The 20,442-nt window shown below is 45.7% G+C and overlaps 1 protein-coding gene across 16 annotated transcripts in view; it reads right to left on the bottom strand.

The window, feature by feature from the left end:
* The window catches only part of TENM3 (teneurin transmembrane protein 3), a 1,347,981-nt gene that overhangs the window by 105,844 nt on the left and 1,221,695 nt on the right, over positions 1–20,442 (bottom strand). For all 16 annotated transcript variants that reach the window (XM_069631455.1, XM_069631458.1, XM_069631457.1 and 13 more), the window contains 3 exons: positions 12,045–12,261; positions 10,972–11,091; positions 4,034–4,295 (listed from right to left, as the gene is read on the bottom strand). In XM_069631455.1, the coding sequence (XP_069487556.1) occupies positions 4,034–4,295; positions 10,972–11,091; positions 12,045–12,261 (599 nt within the window). The remainder of the gene's footprint in view (positions 1–4,033; positions 4,296–10,971; positions 11,092–12,044; positions 12,262–20,442) is intronic.

Below are 20,442 nucleotides of genomic sequence, written 5' to 3'. Positions count from 1 at the left end.
ATTCCCAATTTATTCCCTTGCATCCCAAATCAAAATTCTAAAACATTGCATTTTACCTAAATAAAAACCCCAAGACAATTTTCCATGTTGTTCCCACTCCCTGTACCTTGCCTTCAGATCAGAGGGGTCTTATCTAATTGATGCCTGGAGGGTGGGGCTTGTTGGGAGAAAGGAGTATTGTGCCAAACTAAGCAATCACTGTGTGTTTTGCATTTTTCCTATTGGTTAATTTGCAAGAAATCTGATGTAAATTGTGTCTGCAAACATCAAAATGTTACCCGTGTCTTCTAGCAACTGAAAGTCCTTTAAACTTACGTTAGTCAATTGGTTCAAGAAATTAGAATTTGTGATATTGTCTAGTGCCACAGCATTGAGAGTTGCTGTTTGTGTGATTGCCTATGATTCTTTGCTAAAACTTAAATATATATTCTTACTATACACCGGCCTGGTTCCTAGCTCATTGGTGGTACAGAGGGTAGTGTTTGGGGTGGTGCGAGATGGGTTGGAGGCCTCACCAGAGTTGAATCTGTATAAGCGCTTTGGGTGCACGCCACCTTGCTTGGGGGAAAATAACTCCCTTACTTGAGAGTGACCGCCTCATTAATCGTGACAACTCCAAGGCAGAGGCAAGCTCTGGAACCCAACCGTATGCCCAGGGAACTTTGGGGGTGATACTGCGGTATGCCAAGTCCTCTCTGCTGCAATCAGCTTACCTGCTTCTTTGATATGTCTCAGAACCAACTTGACCCAGTGAATCGCATTGTTGCCTTGACTCGACCATCAGCTCACTGCTGTGGAAGCACCAGACTTGCCGCATCCGAGCACTGACTCAACCCAACAGATTTATCAGCTCAACCCAAAAGATGACTCGCCCCGTCCTTCCCAAGCACCGATGATTCCACCCAGCAAACAAATTGCTTCTTCCAGACCACTGACTCAGGCTGTTGGGAGCCATAGATTCAATGCTCCGTCTCAAAGCAGACCCAACGCTGACTTGCTACTGGATCAATGCGTCTCGACACCAGCTTGATGATAGGAAAGCACACAGAAGCCAGGCTTGATACTGTTGAGCATCCAAGCAAAGAACTAAAGGTAGTTGAAGAGGCCCTCTGTCCCCTTGGCCCACTTTAAAGGGCCTTAGTTACTTTAAACCCCCCTCATACTGCCTTTTAAAGACATATCCTTGAACATGTACATAGCTGCTGAAATTGGTTTGCCTCAACACCCTTGCCCATCAATCAGGGGTTCCCTTTATTCTCATAGTCTGTATTCTCTGTGTTTCCTTTGCAGGGATGGGTCTTCAGTGTTTTTAATTAATTGTTTCCACTGTTAGTTTTATTTTTCTATAACTTTATTTGGACATTCTTCTTTTATTTTGGAACCACTGTACTATTGTTGGTTGTGTTGCAACTGCCTCAGCTCACACTCCTTCTTAAGCTATAGCCTCCCCTTGGGTTGTGCTACATAAAGAGGCAAAGTAGGTATACCTGCTGGGATGTGCTCGTTTCACCTTTATGTTTGGGATCACGTCTAATTTTGTGGTATGTTGGGGTTGAGTAGGTGTTTTAGAGACTACACATCTCTGGATTCCAGCACAGCAGTAGTCATGTCACAAGCTTGACCTCTGAAAAGGGTACGGATGGACTTCCTAAGTCCATTCCTATTCTTTTCACCGTGTTACATCGGCCAGGCCCTTAATTTGGGCTGCAGCACCGTAACAGGGAGGGTCGGCCCGCCGCCGACTGGCATAAACAAGTACCTTGAGCCCATGGCACTGCTCCATGTAGTGCTGCTTTTCAAGAACATGAAATCAGGACTTCCCTGACAAGCAGCACTGCACGGCACTGGGACGCGGGATACAGGTAAGATTGTTTTTTTAGTTTTGCAAAAAACAAAACAAAAATACACTGTTAGCATCCATGTAGGAAACTACACAGGTACTAAGAAGTGAAGGGGAGCAGTGATCAATATAGTGATCAAGCGCTCAGGGAAGCGCGAAACGCGTCGTTAAGGACACTGCCTAGGCGTCCTGTATTGCTTGCTGTGTGTTTTTGCCATTTATTTTGTATTTTTTACCATTCATTAAACTCGACTTTTCCACTTATCTGGATTCGAGTTTTTCTTCATTTGTTGGGATTTACTGACCTCCCGCCTGGAGTGCAGGTTTTTTCTATCCTCCATGTGTTTACATATATAGATATAGATATATATATATATATATATATATATATATATATATAGCTGTTCTCCAGTTTTCCAGTGGTTTTATGGACCAGTTGTATGTTTATATTAATTCTTAACTGTGTAATATATTCTTATCTCTGTGGACCTCTGTTCCTTCACAGACTGCATACCAGACTTTGCTCTTAACAGTACTTCACACCAGGCTTAGCTCCTCCTGAGTCTAAGAGGAACTGCTCAGACACCAAACCATTGAATTTGGTCAAAGGCTTTAGTGTGACACATGCTGCACTTTTATGTTGGCTTGTCAGAACCCCTCACCAGAATAGGTTCCAGAAAAAACCTCTTAACAATGGTGGAAGATATTTTGCATTTTTCTGCTGTAGCCTTTTACCTTTAACTTTTCTGAAAATGAAAGGAAACGAGAAAAGTGACTGGAATTCTACCAAGAGATATTCCTAACGCATGCTTTAGGTGCCTTCTTACTGAAGCTGGGCAAGCCAAGCAAGGTATGGGACAGCCTGGGAAAACAAACATCGGCTCTGGCCAGACACCAATTTTGAAAGCACGGGCCAGCCACAAGCCCTCAATACTGCTCTTCTGCCCTAGAACGTTTCCTGACGTGACCACTGCACCTATAGGTGCACTGCTTCTTAATTTCCGGTCCTGACCCTCTGCCAATCATTGATTGGCCTGGGCAGCCCAGGAAATCCTATCAATTCACTTCCTGTTTTAGGGAGAGGACTGGCAGTGACTTTGAAGAATGTTGCTTCACAGGGTAAGTGCTGCAAGCTCCGGGGATGCCCCTCTCCCCCGATACCATAGGAGTGTGGTGCCATCTTCTTAACCCCACACCACCATTAAACACAATACTGGCACTGCCTCCGCCCCAGTTTTCATGCATCTCTGACCCCATATCAGCTCCAACATCCGGCGTACACTGCAAAGTCCGGCATCACCTTGCCCACGGCCCCACAAGAGCCGTGTGCACCATCCCGGTTTCTACCCATTTGAGTAAGATAAGCGGCAAGTAAATTTGTGGTGGGCAGTATAAGAATGGACACAATTATATCTGCTGGTTGCGGAAACACTTCAGTCTAGGGAACCAAAAGATTATTATTATTTTTTTTTATAGCATAAGCCTCGAACTGGGCAGCTTTCAGAAATTCTCAATTTTGGTGGGTAAGACTGATTTGCCCAGGATCACGCAGTTAAAGTGGTGAACCTGGATTGTGAGCCCATTCTGCTATTTAGGCACTTTATCGCATATCCAACCAGCACTAGCTCTAGTTTGTGCAAATATTTATACGTTTTAAGATTTTAATCCATGCTTGATGCGTCAATTTTTTGGCTCGGCTTGTGTTTGGCCATACAACCAGGCCCGACCTCCTGGCTAACCACTACCCATAAATTCCCTGGCTGGCCAGCTCTACTTCTTAATGCCATATTAAACTTTCGTGTTGAAGGGGGATAAAAAAATTGGGACAGCCATCATTAACAAAAAGTAGCACACAATGACGCAGCACTTTGTAACTTTTTTACCACAAACCGATTAGTACAGTAAATGCAGCAAGTTTTTGGCAAAATTGTGACAGATAATGCATTTTAGTGCATCAGGCGATTAACCATTAGTCATAAATACCAGCTTAGTACTAGTACTGCTGCACAGCTCACATTTAAAGGCATTTACAATAATTAGGGAAGCTGCACAGACAAGGGCCACACTGCGCACTTGGCACAGGAACATCTGAATGCAAAGCAGTGGAAGTTTCTATCCATGCATGGAACTGAATTCGGTCTTTTGATAACCAAATAAAGAAGTGTCAGGTGGCAGCGCGGCAAGCAGCAATACCTGTGTCTCGGGTATTATGGGGCTGTCTTCAGGCGAGGACCTGAAAAAGGTGGACAAAGGCGACGACACAATGACCGGGTTCGGCCTCACAAACCCGCTCAGGTCGCAGCTGGGGATGTCGTTCTCCTCCTTCTTCATGACCAGAGTATCCATAACATGGAAGACATTCCAGGGAATCCACACCGTGTGCGACTGCGTCAGGAACGGCGCGCGCTCGAACAGCAGGGTGAGCGACGCGCCACCATTCGACACCAAGTCAAACCTATGAAAACAGAAGACAGATTACGCGACTTACACCCCGAAGGCGACACGCAGCTGCATAAACACAGGCGCTAAGGAGGGGGACTAACTTCTTGATATATTTAGCAGCCGCTGAAGAGAGGCCTCCAATTGTGAGCCCCAGGAAGCGGAGCTATGCCACATGTTACGGATGCCCAAAATGGCATTAGCGTTCTAATGGGGTTATTACAGAAACTTTAAACAGGTGCAAGTGCAGTTACAACTGGGGTAAAAAGTCCTCGAGTGTACACATCATTCTTTCAATGCATTTAAGGGCAGTCATTGTCCTGGTGCAAAAGAATTGTTGAAAAACATGTGTGTTTGCATTAGGGCAATGTTAGCCCCAGTGCTAATTTCCATTACACCATGTGAAAAGTACATCACCCACGAACTTTAAGGTGCAGCTCACAGGCCAGACAAAAAGGTGGTACAAAACATGGGGTAACCCATCCAGGAACGCAGTTGCACAAATAGCCCCGCTAAACTGCACTGCGTCATTCCCCATAAGCATAAGCTAAAACCTACATGAAAAACATTGCATGGTTAATGGATTTTAAGTATCACAATAGCTACGATCTCTGGACTGCACCAGTCATCAAGAAGCGAGAAAAGAACTCTCATGCCACACAACTCTTCCATATTGGGACATGACCCACAAACAAATATTTGTATTTTCGTTATTTCCAACGTTATTTCTTTCATAAATCGACTGTTGTGGTTGTTAATGCTTTGTGAAGAGTTATATGGAGCCCACATGTTTGCGGTTAAAGGATTGATTATTTGTAAAGACCCTTACATTCACAGTGCAGTGCAGCAGGCTGCCATGGTGCAGGAAGCGGCTTCCTTTCAAGGCCGTTCGTTTACAAAGAAGGACATGGCTGACATACAGCCTTTCGCCTCCATTCTCGAAGAAAGTGTCTTCAGTTTTCTGGTTTCAAGTTAAAAACCATAATTAAGTGTGAAAGCTAGGAGGTGTGGTCGGCCATCACAATACTCCCCACTGTGACACTAAGGGGTAGCGTCGAGTGTGTCGTGGCACAGAATTTCATTCGTCGCCCTTGCGGACGAAAGGAGGAAGCACCACTGCCACAGTCAAAAATCCAACGTTACAGTAAAAGCATCAATCGCAGGTGTATCGCCACCACTATTTTCTTCTGCTCAGTACAACAATAATTGGTTTTCCCTCTCCACAGTGGGGACACAAAAGTGGCCCATGCTGTCAACCCATTATGAAACCTACCCTGCTGGGATCATCTGTCAGCGGGCCGCTCAGCACACCTGTGGCCATCATGTAGACGCTGTGGATCACTACACCATTAGCCCTGCAGTTGAACCGCTATGGCCAGCTGGCCTGTCTTTGATGGCTCATCCACAGGGAAGCAAGTGCTGGTCAGGGGGCCACCAGGCCTGAAATACTCTCACCTACAGGACACGTATAATGATCTTTCTCTGTCATTGGCTTGGCTGAGGGAGTACTCGGTCTACTGCCGCCTTCCCTGTTGCACCATCTCTTTTGCAATGGGACCCTGGTGTACGAGGCCTGCATATTTCTAGCAGGCTTTCCTTCTGGAAGGCATTTGCTTCCCAGTCTCTAGGCAGAGAAAACTCATATCCTCCCTTTTCCCACCTTACCAGGTATCCTTACATGTTGTGGTGTCACATGTTTAACAGTCGATCATGTAGCTGCGAGGGTTCTTTGGATTATGCTTCAAATGTATCAATAAGATGACAGTCTGACCGTGCCATACAAATGGTATTGTCCTAGTAGCTATGGCCCGATAAAGTTCCAAAGAGTGACATTACTGCTCTCCTTTGCCGAGCAACATTCAGGGGATGGGATGAACATGTATTAAATTGTCTCAGCATTAGGCTTGCGCAGTAGTAGGTGCCCTCCCATTACAATGATCTTTTTCTGGTTTGTTTGCACATGCACAATTACATTAGTGCTGGAGCAAATGATCTGCACTGCAGTTGCACCACCACTTCTGCTCTTGCTCATTCACAATTGTCATTGGCCCAAGGGCAAAATGCTGCCACAAACTTTCGGCAAAGCGGTCCCAGTGTGGATGATAATTTCTTTCCTATGCCTGCCATAGAAATGGTTATAAGAGGGTCAGATACATCGGAAGTTCGGAGTTCATCTTATTCTTCGCCACCCAAAGACGCACCACATTTGCAGGAGACTGCATGTCTGTGCTGGCTTTCACTGGTGGTCAGGATAACCTTGAAATCAAAGTACATCCTCCACAGACCGCTTGCTGGTCATGACTCTCTCCACATCATCATCAAAACCGAAAAGGCACACCATGGTCAGACCACTCGGAGCAACGAATGTCAACCGTGTCATGGTACCCAGCTTCCACTGTGAACCACTGCGGGGGGGACGTTTGAGTGTCAAAGGACCAAAACTATGACATTCCTTTTTATACTCATTTCAACTAGAAGATAATGAGCTCAACTGCAGGACCCCCCCCCATAAAAGCCCTGTATTTCCTTATAAATGCCCAGACAGTGTCATTTGCCTAAGGAGCCATCTCAGCGTGGTATGACAACAGCAACAAAAGCAAACTAGATGTATGTAGGGTGCTATACAGGCCGCGCCATTCATCCTCTGTATGAGCTTATAGCTGGACGGAGAGGATCTAACGCAAAATAAAGGAAGGGCAGCAGCCAATCTCAAGTGACTAGTACTATACATGTTGCACCCTACAACTGACCAAAAATACAAAGAAAAACCCAAAAAACCTGGATGGCAAGCACATTTGTTTCCATTTTAATATAACCTTCTCCGCAATGCCTATAATTTAGCCCCATTTCAAAGGAAGCACCCCATTTTCAAATCTTCAGGAGAGGGCTAGGGAAATACAACTGAAGGAAATTGCTGCATTCCGAGATTCAGCCAACAAATCATTGAAAAAGTATACATGGAACTTGTGAATAATCTGGAGGTTTTGTCCACTCTTCCCTGGGGGGGGAGCCACCCCCTTTGAGGCTAGGGAGATGAGCCCACTGAGCGAAGCCCTCCCTAGAGGGTTGGAAAGCGGGATCTCACTGGGAGTGAGTCACCTTGAGGCGACAAGGACTACCATTCCCATGGGGAACTCGATCTAACTAAGCATTACCGGCATACACGGGAATCCAAGAAGCTGATGTTACATTCAGCTGTGGCACTCAAAATAATATTGAAAGTTCCTTTAGATGTCTGGCTCAAGACAATGCTGGTCTCCCTGTGGGCTTGACAGCTGATCATAAACATGCCTCTTAAGGCGCAATCACCCTGGAAATGGGGAGAAGAAAAAATATGCAGAGGTGAGCCTCCGACATCAGCATGTCACTGAGGGGTAGAGTTGCGTTGCACAGTGGAGCCGGCTGTGGCATGGTCAGAGGAAGGAGAAGGAGGGAGATGCCACCGGCCAGACACAGAGCCGCGCAGACTCAGTGAGGCCAAGGTCGAGCAGAGCCGGCCTTATCTAGAGGCCCCACCATATGGAGGACGTGGTGGGTCCAGGGCCTACCAAACAAAACTGAACCCAAAATGCGAGTGAGGAACAAACCCTCCGCTCACAATGAAGAAGCAGAGAAATGCTGAGAGGAGTGGAACACAAAACTCGCTTGTGTCTAGACCGTAATGCCAGAAAGCCACAAAGAACGCCATCGCTAACGAGCAGATGGCACTGCACTGGAGCAAACCCTGAGACCCATAATTGAGGGGGGTGGAGAGAAAGGACAAGAAGGAAGGATTACCTTAACCTCAGACCAGGTGCATAAAGGGCCACCGAAAGGAGTAACAAATAGGGTTATGGGCGCCCAAGAAACCAGAATATTGTAATTAGCCAAACGGCTCCCAGAAACTTCCAAGAACCACAAGAAGTATATGGACAGGGGGGTTGCCAATAGTCCAGGGAGATTATTGAGACATTGGGACGAAAAAAGCCAAGTGGTGATAAGAGGGATCACCTATAACCTAAAGAAATAAGTGAAACAGAGGAACTCAAGGGAGTTCAGGAAACCTGATTGGAGTAAACATCCAGAGGGCTCACAGAAAGCCCCTCAAGAGTTAAGAGAGCACATAGGAAAAGGGGTTATCCATACCCAAGAGAGATAAGTGAGACATTGGGACAGAAGACCATTTTGTTGTGTCTATTGACGAGCACCAGTTTGACAGGAAGGGAATGGTCCTTTTACAAAAGGGCTATAACGGTTTTCTCTTTTAAGCTAAACAGAACCCTTCGATAACATGTCCTCTGGTCTAAGTCCTCCTTCTGGCTTGCCACAAACTCCAAATTGAACCTCAACATTTTGGAGGAGATGGCCATGTGGCATCGAATCAACATGAACAATGGTTTGGAAGTAATTAGTTTAAAAAAATGCAGCAGAGTACTTCAGTCCTTACAAAAGCCCCATAGAGCTGGAATGAGGATTAGATACACATGATTCTATTCACAGGATAGTTGCCCTCCTTAGGTTCACCCTATGGCATTAAGCTTCTCCCTAGAAAGGTCAACAAAAGCAACATAACTTTACATTCTAAAAGCTAGGGTTTCAACAAAACCTCATCTTTGTGAAGGCAGGACCACAAAACTAACTCAATAAGTTAATAAGGAGGTCTATGCTATTACTACATCTTAAAAAAAGGGAACATTACACAAAGAAAGTGGACAATAAATAGGTTTGCAAATAAAACAATCCCAATAGTGGCTAGTGTGCACTTGAATGCAGAAAAAGCCTGCCATTGCCTCTAGGTGGACATGGTAAGAAATGTCCACCACTCCCTCAGCATCCAAGATATCCCGCTCAGAAAGGTCTATCCTTGGCCTTTGAGATTGAGTCTTAGCAGCCAGAAGAGTTGAGACAGATGACAGAAACGTCCTTATATGCTGCACCCCCTCACCACACTGAAGGTGACAGGAGATCCAGATCAAAACACCTTCCCATCAAATTTAGCCATTATCCTGTGATTCCCTTTTGGAAAAAGAGAAGGAAACAGCAGGATTAGAGAAGAAAGCGTACACTGCAAGTACAAATGGACCCACGATCGGTATAAGCAACCATGTAAATATGTTTTACAAGATGGACTGCTAAAATAAATATATCAAGCCGAACATTCAATTGAAGATAAAGAATACAAAAGAATACTTGTCTATTTTGACTCCTATTATCGGAAAGAGAGGGATGGTGAAGTCTATCTAAAAAGTACACAGAGAATTGGCTGTCAGTCAGACCCACTGAGGCATTCCAACCCTTTGATAAACTCGACTGTCCCATTCCCCGAGAAGCCAGCCATATGGAAAACCGTCTCTCTCACACTCCCTGCCCGCCCTGAATTGCAAAGGCATGCCTTTGCTACACTGGAGAACAGACAGCCTTGACCCATGTTTCTGCCCAGTTGGGATCGAATGAGCCCCACAGTCACCGGGAAACGTGCCCATACCTTGCTCCTCCATCTTAAACATTGAACACAATATGCATTTTCCCTGCAATGTTCATGGATGGCCCCAACTGGACATGAGATTTACAATGGACAATTGCTGGACTCCTTTGTGAGGAGGTGAACATTTAAGAGGCCCGCCATGCGGCAGGCAGACTGAGCATTCACCATGATGTGTATGGAAAATATGATATACGGTCACTACGCTTTTAATCTAAAAACACTAGCACTGAAGACACCTGAAATCAGTTTTAGCCAGGGTACTGAACCAGAACTCAACGCAGAGGACAATGCTCTCAACGTGCGGAAACGCAGTGGCAAAGAGAGAAGAGACATTTGTGGCAGGCTGCGTCTGCACAGTAGTAATGCAATTCACTGCAGACTTGGAGGTGAACGTCTGGTCTGGGGGCTAAATTGTAGACCTGGGGACCTGGGTTCTAATCTGGGCTTCGTCACTTGATTAAAATTCGTGTGATTCTGGGTAGATCAATAATGTCCTGTACCTGTATTTTGGGCATGTGCAATGCATGATAAACCAATACAAAAAATGTCACAGTGTGCCGTCTAGTATTGCCCCAATTTCATGTTCCTAACCCGCCCCGCTTATCCCACTGTTCTCTGTACACCAGTTCATGTTTGAGATGTTAGCTACAATAAATGTCCTCTATAAAGCACAATGCTGCCGCTATGAGCTAGGTCCACGAACAAATACAATGGAGGAATAAATTGAGCGAAGGTATACAGTCTTTATAACGAAAATTGTATGTAGACATGCACATATAACAAAACTTTTATAACGAAAAACAACGAAAATGTATGTGGGGTGGGGTAAAGGGTTAAATTTAGTGGGGAAACGGTTGGGGTGGGTTTTTTGGTGTGGGAAACGGGGGTTATAAAAGTTTCGATATATGTGCATTCTACATAAAATGTGTCATTATAACGACATGTAACCGTGAGCGAAGCATGAATGAATGAAATGGGTGAATGATCATCATAGGACTAGCCATAGGTCAGTTTTTAGAGTGTCATGAAAAGTCATTTATAAAATGAGTGATGGGTAGATCTCCTGGGATCAACAAAGTAACTTGTTGAAGATCCTTCTTTCAATGCAGGGGCTTATGCTCAAGTTAGCGACTTGGAGGAGAGGGGAGACCCATCATGGCCACTTTACAGAGATCTTATGAAGCTTCTTCAAACCTGAGAGGGGGCCTCCTGCTCTACATAGACTTACATTCCGTCCTGGCGCGTGATTGTGTACCCATAGTCTGGATAATGCAAGAACGAAACATTGACGCCAATGAGCGGCGTTCCGTCGGCGGTGAGCACCTGGCCGCGAATAACTGAGGCAAGGCTGCAAAAGAAGCGAGAGGAGGGTAAGGCAAAGAGTACATATCACAAGCTGGGCATGCTTATTACTGCCAGGATCATTATACGCAGCATTTACAGAGAACATAAGAAAACATGCAATCGTTAGCCACAAAAACCCGCGCGCATGTGCTCCCATGTCGCTGCCCACTTCTAAACAAAGCTGTTTACATTGCAAGTGCTTTCTGACTCATTTTTCTGTTTCAATAGGTTTTAAACTATTCTTTGGAGAGATATGTGCAAAAAAGTCATTATGAATCAACGTAAGGCTCTAATATCCTGTTTCGCTGGTCCCTTCTCGCGGAGAATGAGCAAGCAACAATTTAGCAAATAATTTGAAAAATCATTACATCTGCAGGGATCAAGAAGCACACGATTCACAATAACAGCAAATCATGATTCTGCAGAAAAGCTCCTAACCACAGGAATGTTGGCATTTTTTGTTCTAAACACCATTCTTTTTAGCCGCTCGCAGTGGAGCTGACAATTCTGGACCACTCATGTGTCCTTTGCTCTGTGGTCTCCACCAACCCCGCTTGCAAGTAATGGTTTATTTGTAGGGCATTGCTGCCATACATGTGGCTGCTTTTATTATAATATTTCCTAATATGCATCATTAACTGGTCTCGGGCTTGGAAATTTCACTTAACTGTTTGCGTTCTCTGCTCGCCAGTAATCCCCATCCAACTGCGATAGCCTGAATGCAGTATTTACAGCAGTACTTGAATTCTGGCCGCTGAATGCTACTGAATACCCTTTGTTAGGTCAAACTAGTAGACATTTCCCGCTTTAGGTGGTTGGAATGTAGGCACTGTAATATATCCTGAAAACAAACACCCTTTTCCCCCAAAGGGTAAGGAATGATCCTGAACAAATGAGCTGGTCACCAACCTCACCCGCCAACCAAAAAGCATCTTCTCAAACCAATGGCGCACTCACCTCTTATTGAAAGGGTTGTCTCCAGGGATGGCGTGGGTACTGTCTGGCCCGGTTAGGAAACTGATCCGGTCATAAAACGATCGGGCAGCTTGCTGGGAGGGAGACTGTTGGCTTTGGCTGATGACGTCTTGGGGATCAGGAAGGCCGCGGCAATAGGGCTGGTTCTGGCAGGAGCTCTGCAAGCAGCAATCGGGGTCCATGCAGTCGATCAATCCATCTGTGTCGGAAAGGGAAGCATGATCGTCAGTGTTGGGTCACACCACACAAGGAAGTCCCAGAGACTGAAGCCCTTTACTATTGCTCAAACAGGCAGTACACGTCTCCATGTTAAAAGTATCTTGCAAATTCAAAGAATGACCAGCGGTACCACATTATTCTAATATATCATTCGTTTACAGAAAGCTTTTTAAAAAGCAAATGTTCTGAGATTTCTGCAGAGGAGTTGAAGGGTGCTAATGGGAGCCATTAACAGTCTCCCAGTGACACTGTGCACATGTCTCCATTTTCAGAGCAGCAATGACAAGGAATAAACCTCCAGCCATGGTGAACTCATCCCTCCCCCACCACAGTCCTGCTATTCCCAGCACATACTCGTTTCCCTCTACATTCTATGTTATGAAGACCAAGTCCTGGAGGGACACCTATACAAAAGAGCAGATCACACTGAATTACACCTCTACTAGTCCCAGATTTGAGTAGGGTCTCCATTGATGTACCCGTCACTTTCCCTCTGTACTTTAAAGGTGCTGATATTTTTTGTGATCGGGGCATATTCATACTGACACAGCATCCGGGAGCTGGGCTGTGAAAGCGAATACATTTCCCATATTTATAGGGATCTATCAGTGCGAAGGACAGGATCAACCCTGTGTATATAGAACAAAAGGCCTGCATCTTATCATCAATTTATTTTGAGCAGCCCTCCGACTCCTCAAACAAAATATGCAGAACAAGATGTCACCATGGTTTAAATAGGTATTTGGAAAGCAACGTTTAATGAGATGGTAAGATAACATCTAAATATTTGACTAATCCCATTTTTAATTGAGTAACAAAGTTCCAATGCTGGTGTGTACGACAGCAATTTCGGAAACCTGAATTACAGCATGTTGACCGGCCTTAAATGCCCCTTTACCAATTCTTGGTGTACTCTGTCTGCAGTGATCTATTTCAGCCTGGTGCAGACCAAGAAAGAGTTGTCAGCAGTAGGTTGGGAACAATTTACAACTCTATGAGTGATTCCTACCTGCTGTCAGACACTATTATTTACTCAAGTGGCCTGCTTTCAAACGTATGAAAGATGGTCTATGAAGGGCTTGTGTTTTTTTGATTTTCAAATAAATAAGACACATCTTTCTTCTTAACACAGTATTCCAACCACTACAAACAAATGGCTCTGTTACAAAGTTCATACATTGGGCTTCATTACAAGCCAGGCATTCTGGAAATAAGGATGCTGGTAGCAGCATTCCGGCAACCTTTCTGGATCGCCAGACTCCAGGTATGCCTGCAGTGGCCGATCTGACCTGCCAGGGGCACGGGCCCCTGCAGGCATGGTTTTCATGGAAGCACCGGCACCATTAGCAATGGAGCCACGGGAATTGGGACTTACACTTTCCGCAGCATGACATCACGGGAAGCCGGAACTTGTAATGTCCAGGTGACACCTGGATATCAAGCGGCAGAACAATGCTACAAGTTTGGTGGCAAACTGCCGGTATTAACAGCGGGTTACTGCCGAACTCGTAGTGTGGCCCATTGTCTCAATATGAAAGATACTAATTCATTTTTTGTGGGAATGCAAAGTGTATTCACATCTTGGGTAACATGGCGACATAAGAAAATGACTAAGCACAGGTGATGCTATCCCACATGTATACTTAATAACTTATTCATTCGCCCATGTCGAGTGTTAAACACTGAGGCAGACCTGGTTTTTCATGCTCTCATCCCATTCTGATACTTGCAAGTCCCGCAATTTATGCGGGCAATAGAAAACTACAAGTACTGTTCAAAAACACAGAAAGAAGTGAGCTACAAAGTCTGAACTTGCCTAATAACTGAACCCTTACCCAGGAAAGCTAAATATGCAAGGGGAGAGTGTGTACTGTGAAGCTTACATATTTGCAAACTGCAACCAGAAAAACTCAGCTCACAGTCAAGCTTCCCCCACTTAAATAATCTATGCGATTCTGGTCTAATCTCACTACTGAAACAGAGTTTATTTTCTTTACCTGCCAAAATTAGGGTTGGTAGATGAGAAATGAATTCTAGGATGAAGTCAAAGCAAAAATGTAATGCAATGTGAAGTAACAAAAATCACAGGGTTTGGTACAGCTTGGCTCCTGCAATTTGGACAGCGTCTTGACACTACCAAAGTGACGGACACAAGGCTATCAATGAATCATAACCACTACTGCTGCAGCTGCTCTGGGCTGGCTTCTAGCCCATGCGTTACATTACCGAAAGGGATCAGCCACATGCAAATCAGTCTTGGTCCTGCCACCAAAATGAGCTAGCCATCCCATTCTGCTAGTCCACTTCCACTTTCAGTTATAGCAGCACACAAAACCCAGAGGCACAAAAACCAGAGGCATCTAGGCACTAGTTACAGTAAGTGCAAGGGAGTGTGAGAACACATAACAGGGTTAAAACCTCATGGTGCGGCGGGCTACTTCAGGAATCCAAACAGGCAGGAAAGACAAAATAAGTGTGTATACACAGTCTGGCAAAGCATCAGGTGCGGGGGGCTACTTCAGGCATGCACACAGGTATGAGTGATAAAATGAGAAGGCGAGCACAATCTGGCGAACTTCCGATGTACCAGTGAATATTGCAAGCGACATTGGTGGAGGTGCGCAATTGAGTCAAGCTTCCCCACATGGTATAGGAAGCTGCGCAGTTAATATTGAGATGCAAGTTACAGCGTTACATTGATCGGAGTGCAGCAGTGGGTAGGCCAGTGCAGACCGGCTCAGCCTCACCCCATGAGATGGGGGCCTACATTGGTTACGACAGATCATAGTGGCAATGAATCTAAGATGTAAATTGATACTAGCATGATGGCGGTAGAACGCCTGCGATGACGAACCGATAAGAATGTTTCTGGCAGCCCATGGGTAGGCAATGGTCTGGTGGGTACGGAAAGTCATAGTGGCCGGCAGCCCATGGGTAGGCAATGGTCTGGTGGGTACGGAAAGTCATAGTGGCCGGCAGCCCATGGGTAGGCAATGGTCTGGTGGGTACGGAAAGTCATAGTGGCCGGAAAAGGTTCATCTGTGGTTTGGTATCCATAGGTAAGGCATACAAGGACGATGCAGTAATGAGGCACATTTGTAGCACAATAGTCGCATGCCGCTGGAGGCGGCCATTAGTAGTAGTAGGTGTGCCATATCCTAATCAGCGCCGCTGCGGTTATACAACTACCAGCATATTCCAGTGTGCAGCGGGCTGGGAACGGGAAGAGGGCAGCTGGAGGGGACGAATATTCACCAATCATACAGCGAGCATGTCGGATGTGGTCATCTCCTTATCATACGATGCAATGGTAGGTGCGGTTGGAGGCCGCATCAGATAGAAGTGTCATTTTGAAGTTAGTGAGTTTGAAAACAACATAATGGGCAGATGTGGACTTAGCACCGCGGCGCTGTACATGCCTGGACAGGCCCAGAGAGGGGCATTTCAAAGCCCTTGAGGGAGGCCATTTGAGGGGGGCGGCTTCGCCTGCCATCTCCCAAAACAAAACGCATAAAACAAAAGACTTAGCCAATCCGCCATCTTCGGAGGCGGGCTTTTAGCTGCAGAGGGTCTCAGGAGTCTTGTGGGCCCGCAGCGGCCATCATAGAATAGCAGAACTGATTGGATAATGCAAAGTTAGAGCCCAGCAAGGGCACACATGACATAGCATTATATGCGCAGGAAGGTCTTCTGTTTTTTAAATTAAGTCTAAAGTGTGTTTACAGTTTTTAGAAAACCTTTACACACCATCACATACACAATATGGCTTTAAATATTGTACCTTTTCAAAATACAAAAACGTTTATGGAGACTTAATTTCTTCTTGCACTATTTTATTTTGTCAGCATAGTAATTCCAAAATCTTTCCAAGTCTTGTTTTAGCCTTGCTGTCTAGAAGCTGGACCGGAGGGTTCACATTGGTTGCAAGACCAAGACTGAGTTGCACACGATTATATGGCAGGCTGCGTGGAGCAATGCCAGTGGTTATGATCCATACCGGCTCTTCAATCCATCACTTTGGTTATCGTTTGTCTCACTAGGTGAAAGTGTACGTAGTCAGGCATTGGCCCTTTGCCAGCTTTGCCTAGGGACTCGGGGGTTAGAGTCAAGCAGGCAGAAACACGTTTGGGGTTACTTATGCTCCTGTGCAGAGGGGGTTCGGCTCAGAAGCAGACTGGATTGCTCCCCTGGTGCAGTATAAATGACTATTCCATCATATTGGTGTTAGGACCAAGATGGGTTTGCAAATGGCTGGTCCATTTCTGTGATAGTGCAGGGGGGCTACAATAATGGTGGTATGCTATGAATGACTAGAGTTCTGGAAAGAACTCAAGGCCTTAATGGTGAGGCAGTTCCATGACTACTATGTCCCATCCCACGGGGGAGCAAACCCGACTATTATGAAATCATTAAAGCTCTTCATTGTCTTGCGCTTAGGCTTGTGCCTCATTACACGTTTGGCAGTGCAGGAAAAAAGCGGTGGTAATTCTGTTACCAACACTTTTCCCGAACTGCCAAACTACAAGTTTGGAGGTCGGAAATTATCTGCAGCTCCAAACTGCCTTTAATTCAGGTGCCCCACCACCAAAACATGCTGGTTTTACCGGCACAGGTAATACCGGCAATTCCCTTCATGGAATGGGGAATTACCACTGTTGCCGGCACTTTGAATATGCTGGTAATTCTGGCTTTCCAAGTGTCAGTAACGGTATTAGCATTTTGGTGGTATACCACCAGATTTACCGCCAAGATACCACCAACCTTGTAATGAGACTGAATGAGAAAAAAAAAACTCATACAACACGCTCTTACATACACAGTGCACAAAAAATACAGAACTTCCAGTCTGCAGTAACACAACGTGCTAATGTGCAGCATGCAACCCAAGCACAATGCAAACATGCACTGCGCCCATGCCAACGCATGGACACCACCAGTGCTTTAAGTGGGCCGGGGCCTGCCGGGCCGGGCCCCGCCAGTCTCCAAAAAGTAGGGCTGAGCCGGGGCCCCCCAGTCCCACCACGCCATGGCAGGACGCATTATCCCGCCACGGCCGCAGCCGCGACGGGAGATGGGCCCGCCAGTGTAACGTTAGGCAAGTCACTGTAACTTCCCTGATGACCCCCCATCTGAGGGGTCATCAGGGAAGTTACAGTTCCTTTGTTTGCCCTCGCCAGGTCACTGACCCTCTGTGAACCTGCAGGCTCCATGATCTAATATGTAGATTATATCACGGAGCCCGCGGGTTCCCAGAGGGTGAAAGACGCTTGGGCTCTGTGATCTCTGCTCAGAGCAGCGATCACTGAGCCCGAGATGCCTGTCTCCTTTGGCAAATCTTTATAAAAGATGCCTTGAAATGTGTACGTTTCAAGCCATCTTTTATAAACGTAGAAATATTTCTACGTTTATAACAGACGGCTTGAAACGTACACAATTCAAGGCATCTTTTATAAAGCTTTGTCGACGGACAAAACCACCTTGGGTTTTGTCCGTCCTCAACGCTTTATAAAAGATGGCTTGTACGTTTCAAGCCATATTTTATGAACATAGAAATATGTTACAAATGTCTGTTTATAAAAGGTGGCTTACTATGGTTTGTGCGCTTACAAGCCACCTTGTATAAACATAGAAATATGTAACATTGCTATGTTTATAAAAGAAGCTTGAAAAATACACAAACCATACTATTACGCATACAAATATATAAATGCTCTAATACATCTATATATTTGTTTGCGCACCCTACTATGATTTGTGCACTTTTAGGCCACGCCCACAGCGGATGCCACGCCCCCAAACGAGGGCCCCCCCTCAATTTCTTACCCCATTTAAAGCACTGGACACCACACCTACCTCCACACACACACAAACAGCTCAAGCTGGCCTAAAAAATAGCAGACACTGCCCGCATGTGCACACTCACAAACCTCAATATGGACACTTTGCACGGCTCTCAAAACTAAGAAAATCAAGCCACTTCAAACTGTACAAATGCTGCGCTCTGCAATCCCGAATTCCCCGGCCGCCGCCATTTGCAAACTATTAACCGGCAAGTGGCTCTCTTCCGCGGGTCTTCAGAGTGCAGCGCAAACTAAAGGACCCGATGATGACGTTTTTTTACCATTCAACATCCTCCCTCGGGCAATATTTGGCAAAGGCGCCCAAGGAAAAGGCTCATATTTGGCCATTCGTCTTTGTTAGTTTGCAAGAAGCAAATGTACATCTGGCACGCCGTCTTCGGGTCATAAAACTGCAGGAGAGCGACACCTTGTGAACTAATCAGCTGGAAGCGCCTTCCTCCAATCCTCTTTGCCGACATCAATCAGAGAAAGGAGCTCGTTTTCCGAGCCAAGACGCAGGGGCGCGCTGTTTGTTATGTTTCCATGGAGTTTATCAGCGAGTTGACCATGCGGATGACGGATGGTTAGGAAGATGGCGCCCCGCAACTCTCCCAAAGCATTATTGATGCGTTGCCTCCGTTTTAGCTGCCCAAGCCCCCCCACACAACTCAGGCAGGGTTTCAATGGCGCGCCATTTAGAAGCGTGACGTCAGTGGACCCCACCATTTGTAGAAGCCAAAATAGTGTTTTTTTTTTTTAATCTCAAAACAACTAAGAAACTAACATATCTTTTGATACGGTTTGTGTTATTCATGATGCGGTGAGGGGCGTGGGGCGGAAAGGCTGCTTGGAAGACATTTTGAACAGGGCACAAAGAAAAGGAGGGGGTTCAGTTTGCATTGGCGCACTGCACCCAGGGCCGAGTCGCGCCTGGTGGCCTTGGCCAACACTAGACTAGGGCAGGAGCCCAGAGACGCCGCCAGATTTTGTTCCATCGCGTGCACGCCTAAACGCAGTGCATACAATCTGCATATCGCCTTTACGTGCACCACATTTTGACTGAACGGTATAGAAATTCATCATCTGGAGTAAATATTTGCATCTTTTAATGTCAAATTAATTTTAGATAGTAGCTTTGCCAATAATCAAAGCTTAGTGTGCTTTGTGTTTTTCAAAAAGGCTGTCTTACTTGGCACGAGAAGGCAATGGCACAATACATTGTTCAGGACACAACTTCCTTCAGCTCAAGAAGTACTGATGAAAACAGGAAGGACGGTGTGAAAGCCTGTAAAGTGGAGTCCTCGGGCTACCACCTTGGCTTTGGGGGTGCGCAAGAACTGCAACTGCATTTATGCACGGGGGGGGGAGGGGAGTCTCATCTACATCATTAAGAGCCTAATTCACAGAAGTGTTTTATGATGGCAAAACCCCATTGGAAAATGCTCTGTGAATAAGGGCCTACATTGTTGATTAATTATCATTGTACCAGTTGCACAATGGACGAAAGTGAAATCAACCAGTTGACCGGGCGAGTAAGGTGTCTGGGGATCATTCCAGAAAGCGTGACCGTTGCAGGGATGACCAAGCGCATCAGGAAGGTCACTCTAGCTTCTCAAAAAAAGAAGGATTACTGTGTTTTATCAAAGCGCACGTGTTCAGATTTTTGAAAAGCAAGATTGTGATCCAGTTCTGTTAGTGGAGGAAAGCGGACCTTGGGCGACTGACTTTCACGCCCTCAAATTTTACACAACTTCAATAGGGTCACAGTGGTAATATTGATTCTGGTTCCCCCGCCCCCTAGAGTTATAATATGGTCTAACCACCAAAATGATGAACGTTCCGTCTCCCCGGGGGCATCTGCATTCCCATTTCGGAAATACCTGCTCCGCAGAGTACATACTGCAGCTTTGCGTTCAGAGCAAAGACACCGCCACAAAATCTAATGAACAATAACATTGGTCTTCGCTCTTGTTTCAGGCTGAGAAAAAGGCAGCAGAGTTAAAGTGAGCAGAACCAAGTAAACTAAATCATTAGAGAGAAAGGAGAGTGTCTTTGCTTTGTCTGTCGTCGCCAGCTGTAAAAGGCTATCATTTCAACATGGTGAAGTATGGGACACCGGTCACCCGCTAGTGCAAACACGGATAGAGCTCATTGGAAGCTGAGATTTTAAAAGCTATGGGTGGTTCCAGACATAAATTCAATAAAAAAGTCTGCAAACATGATCATGTCACTACTATTACCAACTATAGCCCCCCACACACCAAATTCCCAGACAGTATAAAATGTAGTGAGAGAGTGGCAATACCTATGGAGCTGGGAGG

This window comes from Ambystoma mexicanum, chromosome 6q (assembly GCF_040938575.1).
Source record: "Ambystoma mexicanum isolate Mex_15411 chromosome 6q, UKY_AmexF1_1, whole genome shotgun sequence".
Lineage (NCBI taxonomy): Eukaryota > Metazoa > Chordata > Amphibia > Caudata > Ambystomatidae > Ambystoma > Ambystoma mexicanum.
The sequence above is the reverse complement of the archived record's forward strand: the minus strand, read 5'-3'. Positions and strand labels throughout refer to the sequence as shown.